Below are 15,367 nucleotides of genomic sequence, written 5' to 3'. Positions count from 1 at the left end.
AATACTATTCAACTCAATATATATTTATTATATGCCTCTTATGTACAAAGCACTGGATTAGGCAGTGGGAATACAAAAATGAAAAATCTCCCCTGTTCCCTGACTTCCATCCACCTTCCATTTTTCTTCTTTAAGTTAAATATTTTTATTTCTTCTACCCATCTTTATATAGCATATATATATATATCATGTCATCACAGGCTTCTCTTTTTGGGGATCCATTCCAGCTTTTAAATGTCTTTCATAAATGGAAATACTCAGAACCTGAGGACCCAGATGTTTTCTAAGTATCTTGAAGTACATTGTCTGCTGAGGACATTCACAATTGACTTGTAATAGGTGTCATGTTAAACACAGATGTTGTTTTGCCTCCACAATCACCTAACTCCATTGACCAAAATAGAGTTTTGCCTTAAAAATCCTTTGATGAGATGATAGCTGTCACATGATACAGCATGTTGTTGTAATTCTTTTATTTTTGCAACTTTAAAATGTATCTCATGTGTCAGTCATTTTTATTCTTTATCCTGATTCACATCTCATCTAAGAACAAAAACTCTAATATTTATCTTCTATTTATAATTTGTTTTAGCTCAAGGTCACAATTATCATCAATTTGTAAAGTAGGTTGAATAACAGTTTATCTGAATATTACCATATTTCTTTTCTTTTAATAATATTTTATTTTCTTCAGTTACATGTCCAGATAATTTTAAACATTATTTTAAAGGTTTTGAATTCAGAATTTTTTCTCCTTCTAACCTCTCACCTGTCTAAAACAGTAAGCAATTTGATATAGGTTATACATATTAATCATGCAAAACATTACTATTTTAGTCAGGTTGAGAAAAGATAGACCCAAAGGGAAAAAAAAAAGAAAAATAAAAAAATTTGAAAAGTAGACCAATTTTTACTCAAGAGTTTCATCAATCCTCTCTTTCTCTCTGGAGGTATATACCATTTTTCATCATGAGTCCTTTGTGATTATCTTGGATCACTATACTGTTGAGAAGAGCTACATTATTCACAGTTGATTATCATACATTATTGTTGTTACTGTATATAATGTTCTCCTGATTCTGGTTACTTCATTTTCCATCAGTTCATATAAGCCTTCCCAGTATTACCATATTTAAAAAACTAGACTGTGAATTTAATAGGATTTATTTCTGAATTTTAAATTCATAGAGTAAATTTTGATTTTTACAGTAATTGCTTCTCCTAACTTTTAAACATAAGAAATGGGGAGCAATCTGGGAGATGGTTTCTAAGGATATAAGAATGCCATTTTAAAAAATCATCTTGTATACTTCCTGGGTAGGCAATGAAAAACAACCTTATTAGGATCATTGTAATGAAGAAAATATCTCCTTTACCTCTACTTGGAGGTTGAGATTACAATATACCAAAAAAACATACTGAGTTTAGAGCCAGAAGACGTGGGTTGGAATTCCAAGTTTGTTCTTTATAATATATAAATCTTGGTTTACTCATTTTACCATTCTGACCCACTTTTGTCAAATGAATGATGTCTCTGAAGTCTCTCTTAAAAATAATAATCTAGGAATAATAAGTTGCTTACCACTATTTTCATTTCAAGGACATCACTATTCTAAAGTCTCATTAATTTATAACTTGAGCCATTTTTCTAAATTATCATCAATGACGCTCATTGTAATAAAACTTACCCTTTAAAAATCATAAGCTGATACTATTCTCTTTGGAAAACTAATTTTGCTATAACACATACATAATTTAAGCCACACTTGCAAATAAGTCTGTTGTCTATGTCAAAGTAGTTCTATTCATGCCATATGAGAATGGATTTCTATAAAGAATGTTGATTTCATGTATTTGGCTCCTAGGGATCTCTTGGGATAAGGGGAAAAAATAAAAAAAAAGAAAAAAAGTGTTTAGGTACGGACAAATGAACTTTCGATGAGACCATTCTAAAATTCCATTGAAAAGCAAGCAAAATATCTGTTGTCATCAATTTTGCCCTTTTGGCTATAGAAGCCAGAAAAATCAATCAATTTGGCTAAATATCCAAGCTGCTGGTTTTGTTTTGCTTCTATGTGAAATATTATGACATCTGCAATTTCCCAGAATGAGCAGTTATTGTTATCTAGTTCCAGCATCTAATTATGGAGACAGAAACTGTAGCTATGTCCAGTCCTCTTTTTCCCTTCTTTCCTGAGTGCTTGCCTTCTATTTTGGTTATAGCTATAGGATTAATCTTATTATGAAACTTAAAATAAAAATGTAACTTGTCAGTAATTAGTAACTAGTATCAGCCTAAAATTTTTTAAGGAGTAAGTTTTATTCCAATGAGCGTCAATGATGATAATTTAGAAAAATATGTGTCAGGAAGTCTGGCTGTTTGCCTGTCAGTCTTGTCTTAGATGTGTAAAAACTGGCTGATATAGCAGATAGAGTGATGGCCAAGCTTGGAGTCAAGAAGACTTGACTTCAAATCCAGCATCAGATACTTCTAGCAGTGTGATCCTGGGCAAGTCCCTCTGTGTGTTTCAGTTTCATCACCTGAAAAATAGGGACCTCCCAGGTTCCTCTCAGGGTTGTGAGGATTAGATAACATCATAAAGTGCTTAGCACAGAGCCTGACAAATAGTAGGCACTATTTAAATGTTAATTCTCATTAAGAGGACTTGGATGAAGTATAGATACTTATTTTTCCAAGTATTTTGGTGCCACAAAGTGGATTGTTTTGAAATAATTCCTTACATTTCAGTTGCCTCCTTCAGGGCAGGAGGTGTTCTCCAGTAGGAGGTTTGTTTGTTTGTATAATTGAAGCCAAGTCAGCAAGCATTTATTAAATACCTATTAAGTGAAAGGTTCTGTGCTAACTTTTGAGGACACAAAGACAAAAACAGTCCCTGCTCCCTACCTCATCACAGTCCAATGGGAAAGGTGACATGCAAACAACTGAGAACCACAAAAACAAGGCAGGCATTAGAGTGTCTTGATATATACATTCATTATTCAAAAAAGATGCTTGGGATCCCATCAGCTCTGCTATTTTTGGTTTAATGGAATGATGGTTTACCCGATTAGAGAATATCTTTGGAATGGGACACCATGGATGAAAATGAAAATCAGAAAAGATTTTTAATTTTTTTGTTATCTATGTTGCATAAAGTCTGCATATTAATACTAGTCATCAGTAACCATTTCTTTTATTAATGTAAATTTTTCTAAATGTGAATGAATAAGATTATAAGAGGGAGTCATACTTTTGAATTTGGGGAAGCAGCACGTGGTAAAAGAGTAGCCTCAGAGCTAAGAAGAATTATATTCAAGTTCTCATTCAGATATATACTGATTGGGTAGCTTTGGGCAAATTAATTTCAGTATTATAACAAAGTCTGAAAGAGTGTAATTTGCTTTACAAACTTTTTCTCAATTGGGAATTCCTGTATCAATGAAATTGAAAGTCTAGTTTTTAGTTCAAACAATTCTTTATTATTAGTTCAATTTTGATTTTGGACAAAAATTTAGATTTTTAGCCAGGGGTGGGATATGGGGGGAAAATTAACCCAACACAAAGTTGCTGATTAAAGCAAAAGAGGGAAATATCAGGAAAGAAAATGAAATACTATTTGGGTCCTGAAAGGAATGATTGATATCCAAAGAGGTGAAATCAGAATTTTAAATAAATAATCTGGATGCTATTTAAAAAGCAAGCTGTTGATTTTATCACTCCCTGTTGCCAAGACACATCTATTCCCATTAAATTAGACATTTTTACTCTGATCAGGTTAGTGGCAGCTTTAAAAGATCTACAGCATCCCAGGAAAAAGTAACAAATCAACACCCTGAAAGGCTGTGAAACTCTATCTGCCCATCTCTCTTTTCCTTTTCATAGAGACTTTCCCTAGTGGCAACTCAGTAGCTTCTCAGTACAGAAGAAGTTATGACCCTCTTCTTCTTGCGGTTAATGGCAGCCTGTCTGTTTTCTACACTTCCCTTTTCCTTCCCTCTGGGAATCCAGGGCTGAAGGATAACAAAACCCAACAGGCTTCCTAATTATTATACAAGCTCATACTAAAATGTGGCTCCCTCTCTGTCCACCAAATTTCTCATGTTGCGACCAGATTTTAGATCCAAAGTTCTCTGACATGTCTTTCTCTTTCTTCATCTCTCCCTCTCTTTCTTTTAATCCTTTTTGTTACCATGGTTTCTTCAAAAGAGAAGAGCATAAAAAGAATTTAGTTGGGATAATTGTTTTCAGCACTTTTATTACTGTTGCTAACTATTTCTTAGATCTTAATATCTAATCTATGCCCATTTGATTCTAACTATCTATGGCTTTGTCTAACCAGCGGAAAATAAATCAGATATTTGAAGGCAAATATTTCATATTCATAGACAATTACACTAGAAAACCCAGTGTCCTAATAGAACTATCAAAAATTAGATATTTGAATTGTTTAAATCACCAAAACATGCCTTCATTTGTTTTTGCTGAGACAATTGGCATTTAGTGCCTTGCCCAGGGTCACATAGCCAGAAGTGTTGTGTCTGAGGACAGATTTGAACTCAGGTCCTCCTGATTTTAGGACTAGTAACCTATCCACTGCGTCACCTAGCTGCCCCTCTTTATTTTGTCTTGTGTAGAAGTAATTCTGGCAAAGATTTCATTTGAGTTCAACTTTTTACAACATTTCATTATCTCAAAAGTGGCTCATGCCCTCTTCAAACAGTATAATTAGTATAAATGGATCATTCCAGAGTGTCAAAATCAAGTTATCCCAACTCTTATCCTCCTCTAATTCCCTCTTTTAGGGGAAGACCATAGAGATTTACCAATATGAGGAAAAGGGCATTCATCTGCATAGGATTTGTGTGAGACAGCTGAATGATATACTTTACTACACATGTTTTGTATCCTTTCTTTGTGATAAGGTTTCTTTTGATGTTCCAGGACCAACTTCATTTTGTAAATGGAATGAGTAGATTCAAATTGAACTAGACTTAGATGAAAGTTCCCAACACAGACAGACCAAAAGAGGAAGCAAATTACTTAGGATAAAATACCAGCCCAGCTTGAGAGGTAGTTCGTACATAGGAGACCACATTGACTCTTTGTCTATTTCAGTTTAGAGTTTAATTAAAGAAAGACTGGCACCAGGTACAAATAAATCTTAGGCCTTACTACATTTCAGTTCTACTAAAATCATTTAAACTTAACCAGTCGTTGGAGATTTTGACATCACATATGCTTATTTTTGGTAGATTATGCATCAACTATTTTATTACATAACGAGGATCACTGACCCAAAGTCCAATCTACTCTCTTTCCATGGGGAGGAATGCAGGCTTTTTTTTTAAAACATTTTTTTTATTTTCACTCATCATTTATTTACAAATACACATTATAACTTTTTATATACATTGCACATTTACATGGTAGAAAAGTACAAAACTATATATTTAAATGAATTTATATTTAACTTGCCATGTTTGGAAATATAAAATTGCATCAGAAAAAAAGTATTATGAAAAGCAAGAAACTTGAACTGATAAAGCTTTAATATACCTTTTAATGACATATTGTTTGAAAAAAAAGAACTAATTTAAAGGGTATAGCAGTCCAGCTGAAAGGAAACACCTAATAAATCTGTGTTTATTAATCTCCCCATCCACTGCTATAACACACCCATATCCCATTTAATCATCTTTCTCACCTTAATTCTTTGGATCTGTGAATTTTCGAAGTATAATAACATATCTGTTTCATTCTGATACTGATGTTCCTAGACTATCTTGGATAGATTAAGAGAGAACTGAAGCAGAAGTTTCCTTTAAGGTGGGACCACTGTACTCTACATTTGAATCAAGTTATAATGCTTTTTGGTCAGTCAAGATTCCTTGTAAACAAAAACCCCAGGGATCATGTATGTACAGAACTGGCAGCAGAAAATCCAATAAATAAACAAACATGATAGAAACTGACATGCATGTTCATTAAGGTGGAAAGAGAATTAAACAGCAGTGGACCAAAAGGTGACAAGTAAGTGAGTGGTAAGGAATGGATTAAAATGTTTTATGAGGAAAAAAAAAAGTTTTTTATTTTACAAGCAAGAGGCCTCACAATAAATAACAACTGCTCTTCCTTTAACGAATAAATTTCTTCAAAAACAAGGTATACAGTCAACCAGACATTTTATGTATAAATTATAAAACATGACACAGTATAAATAAATGTCTACAAGTCTCAACTATGAGCCCTATCCAGTAGACCTCACACTGGCGGCCTCTCCCGTGTCAAGTCAGTGGGAAGGTTGCCTGGGAGAGGGCTGCAGGACAAAGGTCCTTTGCGTGTACTTTCCCCCCAAATAAATAAGCATACACTTATTTACATTATGGACACCAATTTTTTTTTTCTTTTTCTTTTCTTTTTTTTTTTGCCCAAGGGCTATCCCAACACTGATCGAGGGTTTACCACTCTAGAATTGATGATATAGGAAAGCTGTAGTCCTGGTCTTCATCTTCTTCCTCCTCTTCTGTGTCTTCAGTAATGGCTAGATGGGGGAATACAGGGGAGCTGTTGTTTAAATAAGGACAACAACAGCGCAGAAGCAGCTCAGTGCACGCTTTCAAAGCCCTTTGAAACAGCCATAATACAGCGGTGTATTTTTATGGGACTTGCAGTGAGATGCTCTTTGGCATCTGCTGTTATGTAATAATTTTTTTAAGACATAATCTATGAAGTCAAAAATTGCAGAAAGTTCTGAAGAATCAATGGCTCAGGTTTTACTGGCAGATTCCTGAAATCAGATAAAAAGCGCTCTTGTGTTCTAGGTTTAACTGCTTGGAGTCCTTAATTCAAAGTTAGTAGTGGCTATCTGCAGAGAAGCAGTTGCCCATAGGCTAAAAATATAGCTGTCTTTTTTTTTTTTCTTTTTATGGAGTTAGTTTATATCCAAGTGTTAATAAAGCAAACAGCAAAGCACACAGAACAAACAAATTAGAACAAAACAGCTTGAAAGATATTCTTATAGGCAACCCCTAGCTGATGACATGATAATCTAAAAAACAAGTATCTTGATAACATTTCAGGAACTTCTTTGGTGATTCCTGAAGAACTGAGACTATTTACTAATCATGTATTTTCTACAGCAAAATGTTTACATAGGTCTACCTTTCTTTCTTTACTCTTCCTTCCTTTCTCCTCTTTTCTTTCTTTCCCTCCCTCCTTTTCTCCTTCCCTCTTTTCTTCTTCCTTCCCTTTTCCTTGCTTCCATCTTTCTCTCCTTCCTCCCTTCCTCTTTTCTTTCTTCTTCCTAAGACTTTGTTACCCAAGGATTGCCTTCAGAGCCTTAAAGTGCTGCAAAGTTAAAAATAACACTTACAGTTGCAAGATCCTGAATGCTTTACTTCCAAGACCACACCTGTGGAGCAGGCAGCCTCCTTCATGGCACATTCACTGGCATAAGTGGCATTGTCACTGGCACAGACAGCCTCATCAGATTTACTTTCAGGACACAACTCATCACAGAGTGAACACCGGCCTCTGCCAATCTTGAAGTCCCACAAACATTTCTTCCCACTACTGCAATGGATGTCTTCACAGGATTTTGCTTCTAGGATATAATATATCTGTAATGAGTAAAGTCATATCTTTGCTTCTTCCCTTTCCTTCCTTCTTTTTCCTTTTTTTTTTCTTCACCTCCCCTCTTTAAAAACACATTCACACTCACACTTACACAACACATACATCTTTTCATAATCCATTCCCATTCTCAGGGCAATTTCCCTCCAGTTAGGTACATCTCTTTTATCTTAAAGTTAACTTGGAACTTCACATTATATATTTTGTTTATAAGACATTTAAAAACATTTGGAATGAAAGGATGTTAAATATTAATTTTTTAAATCACAAAGTTACACAAGTCATGCTAAGGATCTTATATAATAGACAGTGTATGAAAGGAGATTTTATTCATAATCTTGGGTGACATTTTATTTTAACAAAGATCAATGGGTTTCCAAAGTTCAAGACAGAAAAGGAATTATCGTTAAAAAAAGAAATAAGATCATTGGGTAAAGGAATATTTCATAGTTCAGGAATCAGTGACCTATTTATTTCTTCTCTATACAACAATTTCTTTTTAAATCAACAAATTGCGTGAGCTCTGATCTGAAGTGAGGGAAAGATGGAAAAATCAATTGGTTCATGCATCTTACTGGCATTTATACATGTTTGCCAACACTTCCTGAAGACAGCTGTTTCCACGAGGCAAGCTGTAGCCAGTTCATCAAAAATGGAAAACATCCCCCTGCCAGTGGAAGTAACTTGCCCAGGAGAGCCTTTGCTTTGTTTGTTTGTTGACAACCAGGCAATCTAGCTGTAACTAACTAGTCATCATCTCTCTTCACCTCCCCCCTCCCCTCCCCAAACCAGAATACCTACTGATACATTTTCCCTCGTAGGCTAATCCAATCGATCTACCCAGCAGGCAGGTAGCCTTTCTCAGGTGACAGGCACTAGGATAAGTTATTCCATCATTCCCACAGAGATACTGTTCAGAGGAGGTAGGCTCTGGACAAATCCGATTACATGTCACACAGTAGGCATTATTGGTTTGATCCACCACACACGTGGAACTGCCTGGACATAAAACATCCCTACAGGTCTCTGAAATAAAGACAGAAGTACACGTTAATAGGCATAGCCTGACTCTTAGGGAGGGAACTTTTAATATTATCATTCAAATACAGAAACAAGCCTCCATATTTTCAAAAAATACGTGGGGAATTCTTTCGGGACAAAGTCCACTTACTCTAGTGGACTTTTGACTGTTTAGTTTAAAATTAATATTTAGTAGCCCTAAATGATTTTGTTTGGAGGCAACATGGCACTAAACGGATGGTGGCAGCTTATATTTATGTAGCCATTTAAGGTTTGTGAAGCCCCTTACGCACATTAGCTCATTTGATCCACGAAACAATCCTTTGCATCGACCCATTTTAAAGATGATAATAGAGTTGTCAGCTCCTAAACTACCATAAAATTTACTTCTGCTTAAAAGATGATTAGAGGCAGAAGACGCTTGTTTTCAAAAACTCCAAACCTACTTTTACATTTGCCTTGGTACTGAACTTCTAGCTCTGGCTGCTCTTTACATCTGGCTTTGAGGAGAGCGCATTCATTTCTGTAGGTCTTGCCATCTAGTCCACAGACAGGACCCTTCCAAGTGATATTGGAACAATCCGGAGCGCAGACACACCGAGGCTTGTTCTTCTTGTTCATTTTGCATTTCTTTCCAGGTCCACAGTCCACGTTGTCGCACGTTTCTAGGAGTTGGAAAGAGGTATCGTTTATAGAAGGGCTAGTCTCCAGGTCAGCCACGATGATCATTTGTGTGCCCTACACAATTGTGCAACCTGGAGCTACCGAGCAGAGAAACTAGTCCTTCAAGAAGAAAAAGATTTTTAGGGGAGAGCGAAGGTGCTGTCCAGATCAGTAATCCATCCAAAAAAAAAAAAAAAAAATCGCCAGAGGGTTCTGCTGTTGACTTCTCTACCCACAGCGGACTAAGAAGCATAAGGAACTTTGTAGATCGATTCTTTGTCGCAAGTCTCCAAAAGGTGCGTTTCAAGCACGCTATCATCTTAAGGTTGAGAGAACCCCCTTAAACCAAATCCACAGACAAAAGACACCCAATCCAGCCCCACTCTTCCCCCAAATGCCTACTTTCGCCTCCTAGAATAGGAAAGGAGCTGCCAGTGGAACGCCCTCTATGGAATGGCCTGAAAGTTGAAAAGAGTAGTAGATCTACCTTTGCAAGGGATGCAGTTTGGGGCGCCTCCGTTAAAAATCATCCACTTGAAAAGCGTGTTGTCATTCACGTCTTCAGCAGTCCACGAAGTGCTAAGCCTCCCGGTGCTGCAACACTCTTCTTTGCTGAGGTTAGTTTTGTACAAGACCTGGCAACGACCGTTCTTTGCTTGCCGCAGCCAGCAATTCCCAGCTGTAAGAGAGAGAAAGGGGGTGGAGTGGGTGGGGAGAGAGGGAGGGAGACGGAGAGACAACGGGAGGGAGGGAGACGGAGAGAAGGGGGAGCGGAGAGGCGGAGGTGGAGGAGGGAAGAAAGAGAGACAGAGATAGAGACAAAGACAGAAACGGAGAGACAGAGACAGAGAGAAGGAGAGACAGAGACAGAGACAGAATGTGAAAGTAAGAATTGGGGGAAAAGAGAAGTGAAAAGGGAGAGGGAGAGAGGAGAGTGAGCGTTCCAGCCATATCAGTGTCAGTTACCAGTGACCCAGACACAACACGTGCAGCTTTCATTGACTTTTACTAGACTGTTTACTTTTATTCATCCCGTTTCATAACCTGCAGCAACTCGAAGAGCAGCTTAAATAACCTGACAAAAACAGGATGCGACGGATGTTTTTACATGTTGGTTTCATGTAGGCGGTGTAGGTATTATTTGTGACAGGGATTAGGGAAGTAGGAACTTTAAAAGACACGCACACACTAACACAGAGCACCAAAGAGCTGAGCAAAGGGTACTTCTGAAAAATGAAAGGAAAAAGAAAAGAAAACAAATACAAAACAAAACAACGATCTGCACGACCAGAAGCTGCCTTGCTGCTGCTGCCTTGCAGCGGCAGCGGCAGCGGCTGCTTCCTTGCTGCGGCAGTTGCTGCTGCCGCTGCGTAGAGTTACAGTCTAGCAGCCCATTTTGCAATCTTCAAGAATTGGGGGAAGGTCTCTTCTCTGCCCCGTTAGTCATTTCAAAATCCCTGGAGTCTTCTGCTTCTAGTGCCCCCAACTTGTACTAAACGAATTTGCTAGTTATCTCAAGAAGGGCGGACAAATTGTATGTGACTCCAGCAGAAAGCTAGGAGGCAAAGCCAAAAGGCATTTTGAAAGTTTAAAATAACAATGAAATGGCTGCTAAAGCTACAGGTTAAAGTGTCATCTTCGGGAAAGCATGGCGAAATTATCTGCTGTGCCGCTTAAACCTGAACGAGTTTTTGGTGTTTTTTTTTCTTTTTAAATTTTTTAGTATTTTTTAAAAAAAAGTTTTGATGTCCTGTATTGGCTCAAGCTAAAAACTCTGTTCAAGCAATTCTTGGATTTATAATGCAAGAGATTTTGGTTTGGATGAATCTACCATGAATCATCGATGTGATTTTTTTTTTTTCAGCAACTCAACACTATTGATTCTAGTAAGTGGTTTATAGGCATTAAAAAAAAATTCATCAAACAGTAAGTTAAGCAAACAACCTTCTTCTGAAAAGTCTTCAGGGTCTTAAGTCACTTAAATTTCAGCATTTTAATCTGTTTGTAAAGTTCTTATGGCTATCTACTGAAAATTACAGTGGCTTTGGAGGGAGTTTTTTTTTTTTTTTTTTTTTTTAAGAGTATTTAGTATTCCACCTGGAATGGTGTTTGGAATAGATTTGAGGAAAGGAAGGATCCACAGAGCAGAAAGCTATTTTCCTCCTAAAAACTTCCTCCGCCAATATTAGTTTTGTGCCAAGTTACTCGGAACCACGTTTCCCAGATATAGGAGTAAATTAAGTGCCACCCCCCCCAAGTCATATAATAAAGTTATTCCAGGAAAGCGGAAAAAATACATAGATAATAGACACAATTAGTTTGTAAATGGGTCGCCTATACTCTTCAGGGTACTGATGCTTTCTCCCTAGACTACCCCCTCCTCAGCCAGAGGAGATAACATCTCTAAACTAATTACTGCAGGAACTTTGAGCATCCAGTCCTAACTGTTGAACTACATTGCTCGCTCGCTCTTTATATTGTTAATGATAACCCAAGCAATAAATGCTGCTTTCACTCCGGAATGTCACTTCCTTAAGTTTTCCTATTCCTGTACATTTCTGTACGAACCATCTTCAAAGAGAAACGTTAAGCAGAGCAGAACAGTACAGAACAGATCTTTACGGGTAGATAGAAAAGTATGAGAGAAATCAGTCGGACTAACAAACCTTAGCCTACTTACCCTGGACTGTGCGATCTTCCATGAGCTGGCACAGCAGGATCAGGAGTAAAAGCATGCCCGGCTGGTTTCTCAGATTTAACATCCTCAGGATACAAGTGAGTGAGTGAGTGAGTGAGTGAGTGAGTATGTGTGTGCGTGTGTGAGCGAGCGAGCGAGAGAGCAACAATATCAAGTGGAGGAGAGAGCACCACTAGTCAGACTGCTCTATTCAATGAACGTCAGAATCAGAGTGCAGTCTCGCTTTAAATCTATATGGGGGTCTTAGCTGTTTGCGGTGGGCGGTCTCCTAGTGTGTGTATGTGTGAGTGTGTGTGACTGTGTGTGTCCGTGTGTATGTATGTATGTGTGTGTGTTTGGGGGTGGGGAGATTTTCAAAAGTTCAGTGTGAATCAGGTGACATTTTCCACCTTCCCAATTATCTGTTTTAGGTACATACGCCGCCTGAAATCAAATCTGGACTAGGGGGAATCGTTGGAGTTCTTGTTTGCGTAGTAGCAAGGGGGAGGGTGAAACTAGACTTGGGGGGGGAAGGAGCTTTGGGGGTGAGGGGGTGGGGAAGAACACCCTCTTAAAGTCATGAATACCGGCCACACTTTTGAATGCAACCCCTAAGAACCAACAGCCGCCGCCGGCTTTCTTGGCTGGGGAAGGGGGGTGGGGCGGCGGTGACTGAGGTGGGGGGGGGGGGGAGTGAGAGAGGCGAAGGCGTGGAGAAGCCGGGTGGGAGGGGGTGGTGTTTGATGGTGGTGGTGATGGTGGTGGTGGTGGTGGTGGTGGTGGTGGTGGTGGTGGTGGAGTGGAATGGAATGGAGGGGAAACGTGAGTTTGTCTTCTCCGGGCGTTCTTCTTTCAGTTCCGAAAGACTTTTTTTTTTTTTTTTTTTTTTTAAACCCCAACATAACACAAGGCTGCTGAAATATCTAGCTCCGGGTCAGCTCTAAACGTGTATTTATTGCGTATGCTCTGCCGATCTTGAAATTCATGTAATGTCAGCAAAGAGGGAGAAGGTCCGTGCCCGTTTGTCTGTCTGCCTATCGGTCAGTCTGTCTGTTCATTTGTCCTCTGTCCGTCAGTGTGCTGTATACATGTGTGTCGTCCTTTCATTTTAATGACACTCTCCCTCTGATTGCTGCTAATAATAAATCTAATACCTAGCATCTTCGAAAAATAGTTAAGGAGGTAGCACAGACACATATCCCTCTATACTGCCAGTCAGAAACAAACACACAGCAAAAGTTGAATACCCAGGGCTTGGCCTTTACTCAAGTTAAAAATCTACCTCCCACCCCCCAATCCTCTCCTTTCTACTTTACAGCGTCTGGAACCTTACCCTGGAAAGGGGGACTACGTAGGCGGTCTCCCACTCCTCCCTAGATCCCTCTCTGTTTCTCAGACTCTCTGCCCTTGCCTCTTTATGTTCTGTCTTTTCTCTACGTATCTCTTTCTTCTTTCCTCCCTTCCTTTTCCCTTCCCTCTTTCCTTTCCCTCTCCTCCTTTCCTTCCTTCCTTCCTTCCTTCCTTCCTTCCTCCCTCCCTTCCTCCCTCCCTTCCTCCTTCCCTCCCTTCCTCCCTCCCTCCCTCCCTTTTTCTTCTTCTTCTTCTTCTTCTTCTTCTTCTTCTTCTTTCTTCTTCTTCTTCTTCTTCTTCTTCTTCTTCTTCTTCTTCTTTCTTCTTCTTCTTCTTCTTCTTCTTCTTCTTCTTCTTCTTCTTCTTCTTCTTCTTCTTCTTCTTTCTTCTTCTTCTTCTTCTTCTTCTTCTTCTTCTTCCTTTCCTTCCTTCCTTCTTCTTCCTCCTCCTCTTCTCTGTCTCTGTCTTTCTCCTTGTTCGCGGAATTAAAAAAAAAGATTGCAACATCGATAATGACCGTCTATAGCCTCAGTTTATGAAGCACAGTGCCTGGCATTCTTCGCTGAAAGTTGGCGGTCTCTCATTTATAACATTTTTTGGCACTGCTGAATGAAACTGAGTAGGCGATATTTCCTTTTATATAAAACGATTACTTAACGGAAAATGCTATATTGTTTATTCCAAAACTGCTTTTCTAATGTCTATTCTTTCGCTTCTGAACTCCTAAAGGACAACAGACTGAGAAATATGCAGACAAAATTCTTGGACATTTGCAGATCATTGGGATTTGTTCTATCGATTTTAAACCCGCCTCCTCCCACTTCTCTTCCCCCTCCTAAGTACTCCCCATTTCTCCTCTCCCTGCTTTCCCCAACCTTCCCTCATACCCCCCTCCCACTCCATCCACAACTGCAAATAACTCAGTGATAACAGATTTTTTTCCACCAACTGCAGGAGATAGTGCTAATCTTTTAATAAAAGATCCCATTACAATGGGATCTGTCTGGACAGACTATAATAGATCCAGAAATACAGCCGTGCTAATATTAGAAGACAGTTGTTTGGGTGCCTCTCAGACGGGCCGAAGTCCTGCTTTGAAAGTGGGCATGAATCACAAAGACCCGCGGCCGCCGCACCTGCACTCGGGCCCATTCAGTACAACAGACTGGTAAAAACGAGTGACCTCGCCGCTGCATTTCGCTTTATAATTATCATCGTGAGGACTTGAGGGGAGGGGCTGGGGGCAGACTGGCTTTTTGCTTACTTCAGACAGCTTTGGGGGCTCCACATCCTTCTTAATCTTTCCAGATTCCAAGCCATTACCTCTCCTTCAATCTCTCAATCTCTCTCTCTCTCTCTCTCTCTCTCTCTCTCTCTCTCTCTCTCTCTCTCTCTCTCTCTCTCTCTCTCTCCCCCTCCCTCTCTCTCCTTTCTGTTCTCCTCTTCCTCCTTCTCCTTCTTCTTCCCACTTCTTCATCCTTCCCCCCTCCCTTTCCTGGTTCTTTCCCTTTTTCTCTCTCTCTTTCCCTCTCCCTCCCCTTTCCCCTTTCCCGTCGTCTTTTTTCCTCCTTCCCTCCAATCCAACCAGCATTAATGCAGGGTTGTTTAGTGCCCTCTAATGGCAGATGACATTAACAATTAATAACAAAATGCCCCTTATTCAGGAGCCTACCAATACATGGCACATTTCCAAAGTTGAATTTCTTCTTTATTCAAGAGATAGATTTAGTTCTTACACGTTAATGTGCTGGGGAAAAGTTTGTTTTTCCCTTCAATTGTTTTCCCAGAGAACCAGAAAAAACTTACTTGGGGAAGTTTTAGGGGGTAGTGTGGTAAAGGAGGATTAGGGATGAAAACTTTAGACGCTTGATTTCCTATTTTTTCACAGGACTTTGTTTCCTAATGCTAATAGAAAATCCAACTTCTTTTTTTCTAGTTAACAATCCAAGAAAAGCAGTAGAATACAACATCCTGAAGATACAAGGATTCTGAGAAAGAAGAGTATTTTTTCCTCCCCCCAAAGA

General features: G+C 38.9%; 1 protein-coding gene across 2 annotated transcripts; it reads right to left on the bottom strand.

Moving 5' to 3' along the window:
• Window positions 1–5,102: 5,102 nt before the first annotated feature.
• Window positions 5,103–13,489, bottom strand: FST (follistatin). Of its 2 annotated transcripts, none has more exons than XM_051990657.1 (6): window positions 11,997–13,482; window positions 9,804–9,995; window positions 9,100–9,318; window positions 8,435–8,659; window positions 7,374–7,604; window positions 5,103–6,542 (listed from the first exon to the last, which is right to left on the bottom strand). In XM_051990657.1, the coding sequence occupies exons 1-6, from the start codon at window positions 12,076–12,078 to the stop codon at window positions 6,460–6,462; spliced, it is 1,032 nt and encodes a 343-aa protein (XP_051846617.1). In that variant the 5' UTR covers window positions 12,079–13,482; the 3' UTR covers window positions 5,103–6,459. The 2 variants fall into 2 exon arrangements, with proteins under 2 accessions (XP_051846617.1, XP_051846620.1); XM_051990660.1 differs by having other exon boundaries at window positions 6,451–6,788; window positions 11,997–13,489.
• Between the last annotated feature and the right edge of the window lie 1,878 nt (window positions 13,490–15,367).

This window comes from Antechinus flavipes, chromosome 1 (assembly GCF_016432865.1).
Source record: "Antechinus flavipes isolate AdamAnt ecotype Samford, QLD, Australia chromosome 1, AdamAnt_v2, whole genome shotgun sequence".
In the NCBI taxonomy this organism is placed as follows: Eukaryota; Metazoa; Chordata; class Mammalia; order Dasyuromorphia; family Dasyuridae; genus Antechinus; species Antechinus flavipes.
This window is presented reverse-complemented; position numbering and strand designations above follow the sequence as displayed.